The 14,849-nt window shown below is 45.6% G+C and overlaps 1 protein-coding gene across 2 annotated transcripts in view; it reads right to left on the bottom strand.

Moving 5' to 3' along the window:
- Window positions 1–203: 203 nt before the first annotated feature.
- mtr (5-methyltetrahydrofolate-homocysteine methyltransferase) overlaps window positions 204–14,849 on the bottom strand; it is a 133,789-nt gene continuing 119,143 nt past the window's right edge. For both annotated transcript variants that reach the window (XM_075457566.1, XM_075457565.1), the window contains 5 exons: window positions 8,583–8,782; window positions 7,887–8,087; window positions 6,779–6,971; window positions 5,845–5,957; window positions 204–3,938 (listed from right to left, as the gene is read on the bottom strand). In XM_075457566.1, the coding sequence (XP_075313681.1) occupies window positions 3,849–3,938; window positions 5,845–5,957; window positions 6,779–6,971; window positions 7,887–8,087; window positions 8,583–8,782 (797 nt within the window). In that variant the 3' untranslated portion in view covers window positions 204–3,848. The remainder of the gene's footprint in view (window positions 3,939–5,844; window positions 5,958–6,778; window positions 6,972–7,886; window positions 8,088–8,582; window positions 8,783–14,849) is intronic.

Consider the following 14,849-nt stretch of genomic DNA (forward strand, 5'->3'; position numbering starts at 1 on the left):
TGCAAATCTCAAACTAATATTTTACTTACAAAAAACAAAGTTAAATGTGGAATATAGGACATCTTTTTTTCCTGAAAAATATTGGCTCATCTTGAATTTGACAGCCGTGTGTGTGTGTGTGTGTGTATATATATATATATATATATATATATAAAGATGGCAGAAGTTAAGCAGTCTGAAAAAAATTTAAAACTGTCGCTTGATGAAATTTTTAAGACATTTAATATTCCACAATCAAATGATTCCAATCAAATGTGCAAGAGACATGGACAAAATTCAACACTGAATGCTCCTGATCTTTGGGCAATGGTATGATTCTTGAATGGAAATCACTGCATGGGCACAAAAACACTTCCAGATATCATTAAGACTGTTAGCTTAACTATCCACAAATGACGTTCAAGGTCTATCATGTAAAGAAGAAGCCATATACAAGCCTAGTTCAGAAACATCACCTTCTTTTCTAAGCTAAAATTAATTTGAAAATAACTGACCACAACAATTTTCCAGTTTGTAAAATTAAAAGTAAAAAGTTTAAGTTCCTCTCCCGAAATCATGGACTCTGTGTCCTCTGGACTAAAGAGGACAGGAACCATTTGGCTTATCAAAGCTCAGTTCAAAAGCCTGCATCTCTGATGGAATAGAGGTGCATTGGTGCCTATGGACTTGGCAACTTGCTGATCTGGAAAGGCTACATCAATGCTGAAAAGTATATACATGTTTTAGGGTAACACATGGTGTTATCCAGACAACATCTTTTTCTGGGAAGGTCTTGCACATTTCATCAAGATATTGCTTAAACCACATACATCATTAATTTCAACAGTATGGCTTCATGGCAGAAGAGTCACTAATTTAAAACATTTGGCACATCATGAAATGCAAAAGATGGCAAAGAAGACCCAGGACTGTTGAGCAGCTAGATGGGATGCTCCGCATGGCCATGTCACAACCTTTTTGAAAGTCACTCCAGCCATCAAATTCAAGATGAACTAGTATTTTTCATGAAATAGTAATGTCATATTTTCAACAATATGTTTTTTATGTTCTATCGTTAATGAAAATATTTGTTTATGAGATTACCCCGGTAGACGAGAGGGTAGCCTCCCTCCGTCTTAGGGTGTGGGGACGGGTCCTGACTGTTGTTTGTGCTTATGCACCGAATGGCAGTTCAGAGTACCCACCCTTTTTGGAGTCCCTGGAGGAGGCACTGGAGAGTGCTCCTCCGGGAGACTCCCTCGTCCTGCTGGGGGACTTCAATGCTCACGTGGATAATGACAGTGAGACCTGGAGGAGCGTGATTGGGAGGAACGGCCCCCCCGATCTGAATCAGAGTGGTGTTTTGTTATTGGACTTCTGTGCTCGTCACGGACTGTCCATAACGAACACCATGTTCAGGCATAAGGGTGTCCATATGTGCACTTGGCACCAGGACACCCTAGGCCGCAGCTCGATGATCGACTTTGTGGTCGTATCGTCGGACTTGCGGCCATATGTCCTGGACACTCGGGTGAAGAGAGGGGTGGAGCTGTCAACTGATCACCACCTGGTGGTGAGCTGGCTCCGCTGGTGGGGGAGAAAGCCGGTCAGACCTGGCAGGCCCAAACATATTGTGAGGGTCTGTTGGGAACGGCTGGCGGAATCCCCTGTAAGGAGGAGTTTCAACTCCCACCTCCGGCAGAGCTTCAGCCATGTCCCAGGGGAGGTGGGGGACATTGAGCCTGAATGGGCCATGTTCCGTGCCTCCATTGTTGAGGCGGCCGACCGGAGCTGTGGCCGCAAGGTGGTCGGTGCCTGTCGTGGCGGCAACCCCCGAACCCGCTGGTGGACCCCAGTGGTGAGGGAAGCCGTCAAGCTGAAGAAGGAGTCCTATCGGGCCTTTTTGGCCAGTGGGACTCTGGAAGCAGCTGATGGGTACCGACAGGCCAAGCGGAACGCGACCTCGGCGGTTGCTGAGGCAAAAACTCGGGCTTGGGAGGAGTTCGGGGAGGCCATGGAGAACGACTTCCGGACGGCCTTGAAGAGATTCTGGTCCACCACCCGGCGGCTCGGGGGGGGAAGCGGTGCACCGTCAACACCGTGTATGGTGAAGGCGGGGCTCTGCTGACCTCAACTAGGGACGTCGTGAGTCGGTGGGGGGAATACTTCGAGGGCCTCCTCAATCCTACCGACACGCCTTCCGATGAGGAAGCAGAGTTGGGGAGCTCGGACGTGGGGCCTCCCATTTCTGGGGCTGAGGTTGCCGAGGTGGTTAAAAAACTCCTCGGTGGCAAGGCCCCGGGGGTGGATGAGGTCCGTCCTGAGTTCCTCAAGGCTCTGGATGTTGTAGGGCTGTCTTGGTTGACACGCCTCTGCAGCATCGCATGGACATCGGGGGCAGTGCCTCTGGACTGGCAGATCGGGGTGGTGGTCCCCCTCTTTAAAAAGGGGGACCGGAGGGTGTGTTCCAACTATAGGGGATCACACTCCTCAGCCTCTCTGGCAAGGTCTATTCGGGGGTACTGGAGAGGAGGATCCGCCGGATAGTCGAATCTCGGATTCATGAGGTGCAGTGTGGTTTTCGTCCTGGCCGTGGAACAGTGGACCAGCTCTATACCCTCGGCAGGATCCTGGAGGGTGTCTGGGCTCTCCCTTAGAGATAGGGTGAGAAGCTCGGTCATCCGGGAGGGGCTCGGAGTAGAACCGCTGCTCCTCCGCATCGAGAAGAGTCAGATGAGGTGGCTCGGGCATCTGGTGAGAATGCCTCCTGGACGCCTCCCTGGTGAGGTGTTCCGGGCCTGTCCCACTGGGAGGAGGCCCCGGGGAAGACCCAGGACACGTTGGAGAGACTATGTTTCTCGGCTGGCCTGGGAACGCCTCGGGGTCCCTCCAGAAGAGCTGGAGGAAGTGGCCGGGGACAGGGACATCTGGGCTTCTCTGCTTAGGCTGCTGCCCCCGCAACCCGATCCCCGGAAAAGCGGAAGATAATGGATGGATGGATGGATGGATGGAGATTTGCAAATTATTGCATTGTTTTTATTTAAATTTTACAGAGCATCCCATTTTTTTTTTAATTGGGGATTTATAATTTCTGCATGATGTAATTCCGTTAATGAAGATTACCATAAACACATAGATTTATACTTTATGCCACTTAATTCATTTTTGTTCTATCCTACCAGGACAGACAACACATATCAAATCTTTTAATTTAGTGATTATTTGGTAAGATATTTCCTTACGCTCTGTTCAAATGTGTTTCTCATTCCTTTGGGTCTTTCCAAAAGTACCCTCTGCATGTGGTAAGGCCCAGGATCACACTGTCATCATTGGAAGTAGTGGAGAAGGTCTACTACCTTAGCCATTTTGCTTGCTGAATTATTTCAAGAGTGAGGTGATATCTTTAAAGTGAAAAAAAACTGATTCATAAATCCTGTCACAGTGAGTTTGCCATGTTTCATATTTTTATTACTGCAAGGTGATTAAAACGTGTATCAGGTGAATATGCTTGTCTGTGTAGTAATTAGGCATAGTCTCAATCAGTCAATCAATAAGATTTTCCAGTGTTTCAGCTGATCCAGGCAATAAATGTTTGAATGCTTGGCGTTTAGCGGCAGCAGGTTTTTCATAACCAGTCAGAGCAAAGGTCTAAAAAAAAAAAAAAAGACCCCACTGTGGTTCACTCTGACATTCAGTTGAATATACAGAGTAAAATGCTAAGGCTTGGTGTGTTGCGTCCAGAAGTAAACAATATACACTGAGAAATCAGTTCTGGAGTACATTCAACAGCTGGAGTAACAACCTGTGTGAGCAGCAGTGGAAATGTGAACTGTAAACTTGATTCTCTGCTCTGATTCGACTAGTAAATACTATACATCCCTGTCATAACCAAGGATGGGAGAAAGCCATCTTTCCACCTCTTCCACACTCATCTCTTTCCTTCTGGCATAGTCTTCCACCTGCAGAAAAGATGAGCAGACATAATACAAGTTTAGCCTGGTTTGTGCCCTGTGCTCTAGTTTGGATTATTCCTATTCTGACATTAGTTTATATTGATCTCAATTAAGCTTTTTTTTTTTTTTATTGTTCAACTGATCTTTGATTACTGAGGCTAAAAGAATATATTACTTTTATTAGTTTTGACACAAAAACATATAGTACTTGTTAGGAGATGGGACACATTGGTGGTTGGAGTCTCACTGTATCTTATTAAATTAAATTGAATAATACTTTATACTGCAAAATTATTAAATTTTTCGGATTATAAAGATAATAATATTTTTTAGTTATTATTCATTATAAAATAACAAAAACATACTGTACAGTTATCGCTATGGGCAGGAATAACTAAAGTTGTACTGAAAGAAAAGAGAAAGAAAGTGAAGTCAAGAGTAAAGTCTCCTGTCATGCTCCTGTGCTGTTGACCATCCCTCTCGTTAACAAAACCATTCAGTCTCACAAACTGTCAGGTAACTGTGGAGACATCCACTTCTATTTTCTGGAGCTTCTCACCTAACAGTGCAGTGAATTTTAATTAAAGAACTAGAAAAATGATAGATCATTATCTTCGCTGGAGTGAGTAGATCATGGCAACACTAACCCCAGGATGATACGAAAACTGTAGTGGGTCTCGAAAGGTATTCATTTGCTTACTTAAGTGAGTCTCTCCAGGACTGTCATGATATGGGATGTTAGGGAAACTGGTCTGTTCAGGGCAGATGGATGATCTTTTTTCATGAACAGTAACAATCCAGTTGTTGTACTCCACACGACTGAACTTTCTCCTGACTTAGGCTATGGTTGAAGAAGTTCTGTAAGTCCAATTTAGCTGTTCTATGCAGGCACACTAAGAGGATCTCAGTGTATATCCTGCAGTGTTACGAGCCATGACTGAGGTGCAAGATGACACTGTAGAGATTCAATTCAATTAAATTCAGTGTATTTATATAGCGCCAAATTACAACAAATGTCATCTCAAGGCACTTAAATAATATAGTCCAATTCAAGCCAATTGGAGTTCAATTCATTGTAATCAATGATCAGATGTTACAGGGAAGCCGTTTGTCCAGAAAATATGTGTTGTCTGGAGGCAGACATCACACCTCAAGAACATAATTTAACCTTCTAAAATGTTTATGTTAATATGTTCAGTTCATTTCCCTCGCCAGACTTCAGTCAGTCTGATTCACCTTCTCCTTAAAGCCTGTGATCTTTTTAATCACCGACCACACATACCTTGAAGTATACTCCTGAAGTTTCAAGCCTTTTTCTATACATTTCTTTCTTTTTTGTTATTTTCTTTTGAACTTTTACAATACAATTTGCAAAAACTTTTGTTGTCTTGGATTTGGGGTCTTTTCTGGGTATTAGTTGGGTTTTAGAAAATCTCAACATAAACAGTTTGATTGGAGCTAATGCTTCTTGCCGTCACTACAAGAGCATTGTAGGATTTTATGTCTTACACACCCATGGCATGCTTGGCACACTTGCATGAAATGTTTTGGCAATATGACATATGGTTTTGAAAAATATGACTCCATAAAGTTGTACTTCACTGTGCTGTATTTTCCTTGATGTACTATTCAATCTTGTGTGAAAGGGCAAATTTTGTACATGTACTGTAGCTGCCTTTGCCACTTTCACAATCATGAAGCTAAATTAAGCTGTAAGGAACATTAATGTAAATGTGACAATGTATGAATGACAGAAAGCTCATAGATTTATGAAGACAATAATGTTATGTACTGTATATTGTGTCTGAAAAGGGCCTTTGTTAACAGATGTCAAGTTACCAAAGGATTGATGCCAAAGCAGACACTCTCCAATTACTTGCGACAATTTTAGATAATGAAAGGATAGATGAACCTGCTCCTTGGTGATCTTTCCAACGGTGAAATATGAGGCCTGAGGGTTGGAAAAGTAAAGTCCAGACACTGAGGCAGCAGGCGTCATTGCCAAGGACTCTGTCAGACCAATACCTAAATACATAATGCACAGTTATTATATAGATATACATATAAAAAAGGAAGACAGATATTTGTAAGATACCAAACATGAATGTACAACAAGTTAACAAAGAACGAGATACAAACAGTGACTTTCAACCCAGGAACACAGTATTTTTAGTGTGAATGAAGCAGTTTAGCAAAGCCCACTCCACATTCCCAGTGTGAAGTTGCAAAAGGCACCAAATAAATAATATGCTATGGGACTTCTTTGTGGTGAGTCTTGCTCTGTCCCAAGGCCATCATTCTATTGATATTGACCGAGTCATCCATGACTCAAATTCAGCTAAATGAATGCAACATTTACAGCATGGCAGCAAGTATCAAATAGTGCAATTACAAAAGTAACAAAGTTTACCAATAATAATTCTGAGCAACCATGGTAGAGTGGTCACCCAAAAATCAGAATATCAGTGAGTATGTATGTGTATGTATAATAGAGAAAAAGCAAGATGCTTGTGTATAAAATAAGTGCCTGAATTTTGCGAGTAACATATTTTGTTTTTTCAGAACACGTTACCAGACTGAAAAATATATTAAGAAACATACTGTAACTATACAAATTACACCAACTTCTATTATGCCTTGTACCATCAGTAGTTTGTCTTTATGAAAGATAGGAGAGTATTAAAAGAAAGTTTTGCTTCATTATTTTGTAAATGTATGCAGTAAAGCAACTCAAATCTGTCTGTGTTGTTAAAAAATGTAAGTATGAACTTTCGACTTGAGAATGAATAATGTAAGCCTTGGTATTAAAAAAAAAAGAAGAATGATGAGGTTTGGGGTATTCTCACCAGTATTCTGCTGAACAGCAGCCAGGCTCCACATTACTATCTTCTCTGTGTGGTCTGGTTGGCTGGGGTAGCCAGCTGCAGGTCTGATGCCTTTGTAACGAACTTTGTGGAGGTCCGAAGCCTGCAGAGCCTCATCAGCACAGTAACCCCACAGCTCCTTTCGTACTCGACTATGGAGCTCCTCAGCAAATGCCTGGAAGTCAAAAGGAGGCAGATAGTGGAAGTAAATAGTAAATTGTGAATGGACTATTAACATAGTGCTTTTCTACTCTACCTCAAAGCGCTTTTGCATGGCAAGCCCTATTAACCCATTCACACTCACACTCCAACATCATGTCTCAGTCTCCCCCATAGACTTTATGGGGTATTCACCGTATTTGGCATTTCTCCTAATTTGTTACCCCGCAACCTGGAATTCAAATTTATTTTGGGGGTGTTGTATAAGTTGATCAACACAACATGCCTACCACTTTGAAGATGAATTATTTTTTTTTTCTTTATCCTAAAAAGGACTGTTATAAAACAACAAATTGACACTTGAGTGTGGATAAATATAGCCCGCCAAATAAATACTTTCGAGAGTTCCCCTTTTACAATTGAAATTATAGATACCACTCTTTTTGGGAATGTCTCTGAAAGCTTGGCACATCTTGCCACAGGGAATCTTGTCCATTCCTCATGGTAAAACTGTTTTCTATTCGTTCAATGTGAGTGGACTTTTCTGATGTAAAGCAAACTTTCAGTCAAACCACAGATTCTTAGACTGGGTCTGAGTTTTGACTAGGCCAGTTCAAGACATTTAAATGTCCCCTTAGACCACTCGAGTGTTTCTTTATGTTTTGGACCACTGTCTCAGTTCTCTGGAAGATTTCAAATTGTCCTCAAAAATTGCCTGCATTCATCATTATCTTAATTCTTTTCAATTATGTATGTTATGTGTTTATATAAAATGGGAGATGCAGGGAAAATAATGTTGGTACTAACCTTTCCCCCAGAACATTTGTTATATCTGAACATCAATAATAATTTATTTTTTTGGATACAAGAACAGTCTCCAAATCAAAAGTTTTCTGTTTTTTCTAGAACACTTGAACCATGCATACACTACCTCAGCCAGACGGTCAGCAAGAGCTTTGACCATGATGCTACTGTAGTCGTCTCCTTGGGCCTGGAACTGTTGACTCAGCTCTTCAGCTCCAAATACACCCACAGCAAACATACCAATATAATCTACCACGTTGCTTTCTATGGGTGCCACGAAGTCAGAAACACACAGGTAGGGCTCTGAGCTGGAGCTGTCCTTCTCCGCCTGCAGCAAATGCACGTGCGCAAACACACACGCAAATCAGGTTATAATATCTTTTTGCCAACTCTCAGTTAAAACAATTTTATATCCCTTAACTTTGCCATCACGACTGATGAACCAACCCTAACCCTTAGTCTAAAGCCAAGTCTTAACCCTGATTTAAATATTTAACATTGTGACTTTCAGGACGATGGTGAACAGAATCTAGTTTGGTCATTTGAAAATATTGAGTACTGACCATATGAAAATAGAAACACACAACCAGGAACAAACACATTATCATCCATTTCAGCAGCTACTTTTTGTACATCTATCTGCTGTATGTGCTTGCAGAAAAAAAATGTTTGTTTCTCTTTTGTGACCAGAGAATATCTGTAAGCAATTAATATAATCCAGTTCCTTACAGAATGTTGGGGAAAAAAACCCTTACCACGCTGCTGCGAGGTGGTATGGGCACTGGTGTTAATGAGAAATTAATCTTCAAATAGAGTTGCTCACCTGCTGTCGTAAGCCATGAAATATGGCAGTGGGTTTTGTGTCCTTGTCCACTGTAACCTCTCCTTTGTACACATTGATATCATCACCATTTCTCTGAGCATGCCAGAAGCCCACCAGGCCTCGTCCAGTCAGACTGCCACTGTCAATCATGCGGTCGAGGAACAACTTGGCATCATCAAAGACTTTGCGAGCCTCCAAACCTGAAGAATAATGTCATTGATGATTTCTTTGCACTATTCACCAAAACTACTTTAAAAGCAATGTAGTAGCAAACATACAAACATAGTACCAATTAATCTACCATAACTTATCAAATTAAGCATGCCCTCCAGGTATATTTGATTATCAAATATCAAGATCTACCACGTATCAAGATGGCGCACCCTAGGTAGCAGCCTGTTGCAGCAGCTCCCGGTGATTTTTCACCTTTTTCGTCCTTTCTATCACTTTTTCTTAGTTGTGTGTTTTTTTTCTTTTTACTGTTTATTTATAAACATTGCCTACAATGGCCACTTTTTGTTTCGGGAGATTTTTGGTTTGTCTTCTCCACTTTTCATCACTTTTTGTCACGGAGAGCCACGCACAGAGGAGCCACGGCATTGTTTACACCCGCGACCAGCTGATAGCCCTGTGCAAACCTGTGCTACTGCCCGGAGCGAGGCCGGACATCCCGAAGGAGCTGCAGAGCTGGAGTCTGGCGGAGAGCCAGGAAGAGGAGATTTAAGCCCGCAGTTCCAGTAACAATAATGGGCAACGTGAGGTCACTGGGGAATAAAATGGACGAGCTCGGCGCACTGATAAAGACCCAGCAGGAATACCGGGAGTGCAGTATTATGTGCTTTACGGAGACATGGCTGCACGCGCACGTCCCGGACCACAGCGCAGCTCTCCCCGGCTTAGAGAGACTTAGACTTTCTTTTATTGTCATTGCAGGAAAAAAACACAGTTGAGTCTTGACAACGAAATGTCGTTCCTTGACTTCCGGTCAACAGCGCTAAATTTTGAAGCTATACAGTACTGTACAATATAAAATCGGTATGGAAGTGGTATGTGCCAGCACTCGGAATAAAAAAATATAAAAAATAAACAAAATGCACTTAGTGCAAAAATGTTGCTAAAATATTGCACTCAGCCTAAGGGAAATTGCACAAACAGAAGTTTGTAAAGTACAGATGTGCGAGTATTGTCCATGTCAATGGGGGGGGGGGGGGGGGTTTGTTGTTATGGGGGGAGATGGATGGATGTGCGTTAAGCAGTCTTATGGCCAGGGGGAAGAAACTGTTCCTCAATCTGGTTGTTCTGTAGAAGATGCTTCGGAACCTTCTGCCGGACGCCAGCAGGGAGAATAGTCCATGGTTGGGGTGGGTGGGGTCTGTGAGGATCTGGTGGGCTCTGGACAGGGAGCGCCTGTCTGCTATGTCTTTGATGGGTGTGAGCGGAGTCCTGATGACCTTCTCCCCTGTCCTCACCACCCTCTGCAGAGACTTCCAGTTGGAGGCCTTACAGCTCCCAGACCAGAGGGAGATGCAGCTATAGTCAGCAGGCTTTCAATTGTCCCTCTGTAGAAGGTCTGGAGGATGGGGGGAGGGAAGGAAGCTCTCCTCATCCTACGCAGGAAGTGCAGGGGCTGTTGTCCCTTCTTCACCAGTGATGTGATGTGGGGTGACCAGCTGAGGTTGTCTGTGATGTGCACCTCCAGAAACTTGGTGCTGCTGACGACCTCCACAGCTGAGTCGTTGATGAGGAGTGGTGAGTGGCTGGGTCTGGATCTCCTGAAGTCAACGATGATCTCCTTGGTCTTGTTGACGTTCAGGATCAGGTTGTTCCCTCTGCACCAGTCCACCAGATGATGCACCTCTTCCCTGTAGGCCACCTCGTTGTTGTCCCGGATGAGGCCCACTACTGTAGTGTCGTCCGCGTACTTCAGGATGTGATTGGTTCTGAAGCGTGGACGTCAGTCATGGGTCATCAGGGTGAACAGCAGGGGGCTCAGAACGCAGCCCTGGGGGGTTCCAGTGTTCAGGGTGATGACACTGGAGGTGTTGTTCCCCACTCTGACAGACTGGGTTGTGTCGGTGAGGAAGTCCAGCAGCCAGTTGCACAGTGGGGTGTTCAGTCCCAAGGGGCCCAATTTGCAAACCAGGTCCTGGGGGATTATCGTGTTGAATGCTGAGCTGAAGTCCAGAAACAGCATCCGCACGTGGGTGTTCTTCTCTTCCAGGTGCTCCAGGCTCAGGTGTAGAGCAGTGGAGACTGCATCCTCAGCGCAGCGCTTGGGCTGGTATACAAACTGGAACGGGTCGAGTGATGGGGGAAGTGTGGAAATGATGTGGTCCTTAACTAGCCTTTCGAAGCACTTCATGATGGAAGATGTGAGTGCGACGGGTCGGTAGTCGTTAAGGCACGTGACTGTAGACGTTTTCGGGACCGGGACGATAGGGGCGGACTTGAAGCACCGGGGGACGACGGCCTGGTTCAGGGACGTGTTGAAGATGTCCGTGAGCACGTGGGCCAGCTGGTCTGAGCATTCCTTCATCAGCCGACCTGGAATGTTGTCAGGGCCTGCAGCTTTCCGTGCGTTAACCTTCCTCAGAGCTCTCCGCACAGCCGTGGTTTCGAGTCTGAGTGCCTGTTCATCGGGGTGTGGAGTCGCTTTCCTCGCAGGGGTGTTGTTCAGCTCTTCGAATCTTCCGAAGAAGTTGTTGAGCTCATTGAGGAAGCCGGTATCGTTCTGACAGGATGGGGGTGTGGGTTTATAATCCGTGACGGTCTGGATGCCCTGCCACAGTTGTCTTGTGTTGCTGGAGTCTTGGAAGAGACCGGGGATTTTCCGACTGTGGGCTCGCTTGGCGTCTCTGATGGCACGGTTCAGATTGGTCCTCGCCGATCTGAGAGCCACCGCATCACCAGATTTGAACGCAGCATTGCGTTCTTTCAGCTTCGCTCGCACCACTTTGGTCATCCAGGGTTTCTGGTTGGCCCGTGTGACCATTGTTTTTGTTACAGTCTCTTTCTCCATACACCTACTAATATAGTCCGACACAGATGCAGCATATGTGGGAGCATGACCAGGTCATGACATGGCCTAATTACATCGTGTGCCTTATTGTGCGGCTCATATGAATATGGGTAAAGGGTAGAATGCGTGTTTATGATTACAGCAAAAGCTCGGCGCCGCCGAGGAAGATCGTGGCCCGGATGACGCATGCATGTTATGATTTAAACCAGTATAAAGTTGGTTCGCAAGATGAACCTGGCGGACATTTTGTAACATCCTGTATGCATATTTGCTGTGACAGTTTGTTCAATAAACTCCCCAATGGACTGCTGACCGACGCGTATTCGTCTCCTATTTTCTCCACAACACATACTCCTCCACGTTGGTGTGCTGGTTGTCTGTTGCAGCCTCTTTGAATATGCTCCATTCAGTGCACTCAAAACAGTCCTGCAGTGCAGACATCGCTCCCTCAGGCCACACTCTCACCTTCTTCACCGCAGGTTTTTCTCTGGTGAGCCGGGGCTGGTATGCAGGAATTAGCATCACAGAGAGATGGTCTGAGGAGCCCAGGTGGGGGCGGGGGGCTGCTCTGTAGGCCTTCTTTATGTTGGTATAAACAAGGTCCAAAGTATTCTCCCCTCTGGTAGCAAAGTCCACATGTTGGTAAAAATTGGGAAGCACAGTCTTCATGTTGGCCTGGTTGAAATCCCCAGCAACAATAAAAACGGCTTCCGGGTGTGTGGTTTGCATGTCCGTGATGTTGTTGTAGAGAACACTCAGAGCTTGCTTCGTGTTGGCGCTGGGTGGAATGTAGACCACAAAAATGGTTACGCAGGTGAATTCCCGTGGCAGGTAAAAGGGTTGGCATTTTACAATCAAAAGTTCAATGTTCTCAGAGCAATGACTGGAGACCCGGGTCGCGTTGTTACACCAGTTATTTTTGGTGTAGATGCAGACACCCCTCCCTCGGGTTTTACCTGTGAGTGCGCAGCTCCTGTCGGCTCGGAATGTTGTTAGCCCGTCCAGGCTGACTGAAACGTGGCTCAGTGAATCGGTCCCCGAGAGCACAGTGAGAACAATGGCAGAGCAGTTTCTTGTCTCCAGTTTGGAGTGTAATTCCAGCTTGAGATAGTCCATTTTATTTTCCAGGGAGCGTACGTTGGCGAGCAATATTGAAGGAAGCGGCGAACTGTACGGGTTAGTTTTTAGCTTGGCCGTAAGTCCTCCCCGGCAGCCGCACCTCTGCTTCCTGTCGCGCCGCCTCCAACGTCACCATGGGCGGCCTTTGTTTGTGGGGGACTCCGCCGCGTCCGCTGGATCTGCCTGGCGTAGCAGTCCAAAGCTAAGTAGTGTGGTCCGTGTCTCCGTGCAAATGGAGTCAAAATGCCCTAATTTCCTAAGACTGAGTATAAATTTACGGCTATACCCTGTTCCTACACTGTACCGCTGAGCTGTAGATGCAGGAAACATTCTTTTAACCGGCGAATCTAGCATAGAGTTAGCGATTCAATTCATTTTTATCTATATAGCGCCAAATACAACAAATGTCATCTCAAGGCACTTAGATAATAAAGTCCAATTCAAGCCAATTGGAATTCAATTAATTGTAATCATAATTATTCATAAAATAATCCAATTTGTTCATATAGAGCCAATTCAAAAACAATTTCCTAGCTAAGGAAACCAACAGATTGCACTGAAACTTTTTTTTTCTTTTTTCTGTCCAATCTCCCGTCCTGAGCGTGCCTGAGGCGACTGTGGAGAGAAACGACTCCCTTTTAACAGGAAGAAACCTCTGGCAGAACCAGACTCAGGAAGGGTGGCCATCCGCCTCGACCAGCTGGGGTTTGAGAAGACAGAAAGGGGGGGTTCTCCTACGCCATTATTGTCACTGTTTACATCCCTCCATCAGCTGATGCCGAGGCTGCTAGTGACGTCATCCTCTCCACTGTTTCCAAACTCCAAACGCAACATCCAAATGCGTTTGTGAGTATAAATGGTGACTTTAACCACGCAAATCTGGACTCAACTCTGCCAACATTATTTCAATTTGTTGATTGCCCTACAAGAGACAATAAAACCCTGGACCTCCTGTATGCAAATACAAAGGATGCATACAGGGTCACCGCCCTCCCCCCCTCGGCAGATCTGACCATAACCTCGTCCTTCTGGCACCAACGTATGTCCCCCTGGTTCAGAGGCAGCCTGTATCCACAAGGACTGTGAGGAAGTGGACTCATGAGGCTAATGATGCCCTACAGGACTGTTTCGAAACGACTGACTGGGACGTGCTTTGTGTGCCACATGGAGAGGACATCGATGGCATGACAGACTGCATCACGGACTACATTAAGTTCTGTGAACATAACACACTGCCGGAATGGACTGTACGTTGTTTCCCGAACAACAAACCCTGGATCACCAGTGACCTGAAAGCCCTCCTGAACAGGAAGAAGGAGGCCTTCAGGGCAGGAGACAAAGCCCAGATGAGGAGCATCCAGGACGACCTGAGGGACAAACTGCGGCAGTGCAAGGACTCCTACAGGAGGAAGCTGTAGGCCAAGCTCCAGCAGAACAACACCAGAGATGTGTGGTCGGGGATGAAAGACATAACCGGCTTCAAGGTGAAAGGCAGACAGACTGTGGGCACCCTGGAGAGGGCCAACAAGCTGAATACTTTCTTCAATAGGTTCAGCTCCCCACCCTCAGCTGTCTCCTCCACTTCACACCTCGCCCCCCCCACCACACATCCTGTGGACATCAACCCCTGACTGCTCTCAACGCCTTTGTCCTCCACTCTTCAACCCCCCTTGCTGAGTACATTGGACTTTAACACCTCACCTCCGGACTGCTTTTACCCCATTGAGGCATCAACACCCCTCCCCCGCCTGACTGTGAGTACTGGCCAGGTGAAGAGACAGCTGGAGAGACTCCCCCTAGGCAAGGCTGCAGCACCTGATGGCATCAGCCCCAGAGTTCTGAGGACCTGTGCCAGCCAGCTGTCTGTATTCCAGCACCTGTTTAACCTGAGCCTGTAACTAGAGAGGATCCCAGCACTGTGGAAGACGTCCTGCGTGGTTCCTGTCCCGAAGAAGACGACTCCTTCTGGACTCAATAGCCGCTTTCGGACTGTAGGAACCTTTGGCAGTTCTTATAACCTTTTAATCCACGGGTCCGTTTTCTCCCGCATTCGGACATACAGGAACTCGGGACCCATCTCCCTCAGTTCCTATAACCCTTTCAGCTCCTTCTCCGAGGCTGGGTCTTTT

The sequence above is a fragment of the Odontesthes bonariensis genome, chromosome 23, assembly GCF_027942865.1.
Source record: "Odontesthes bonariensis isolate fOdoBon6 chromosome 23, fOdoBon6.hap1, whole genome shotgun sequence".
Classification (NCBI taxonomy): Eukaryota; Metazoa; Chordata; class Actinopteri; order Atheriniformes; family Atherinopsidae; genus Odontesthes; species Odontesthes bonariensis.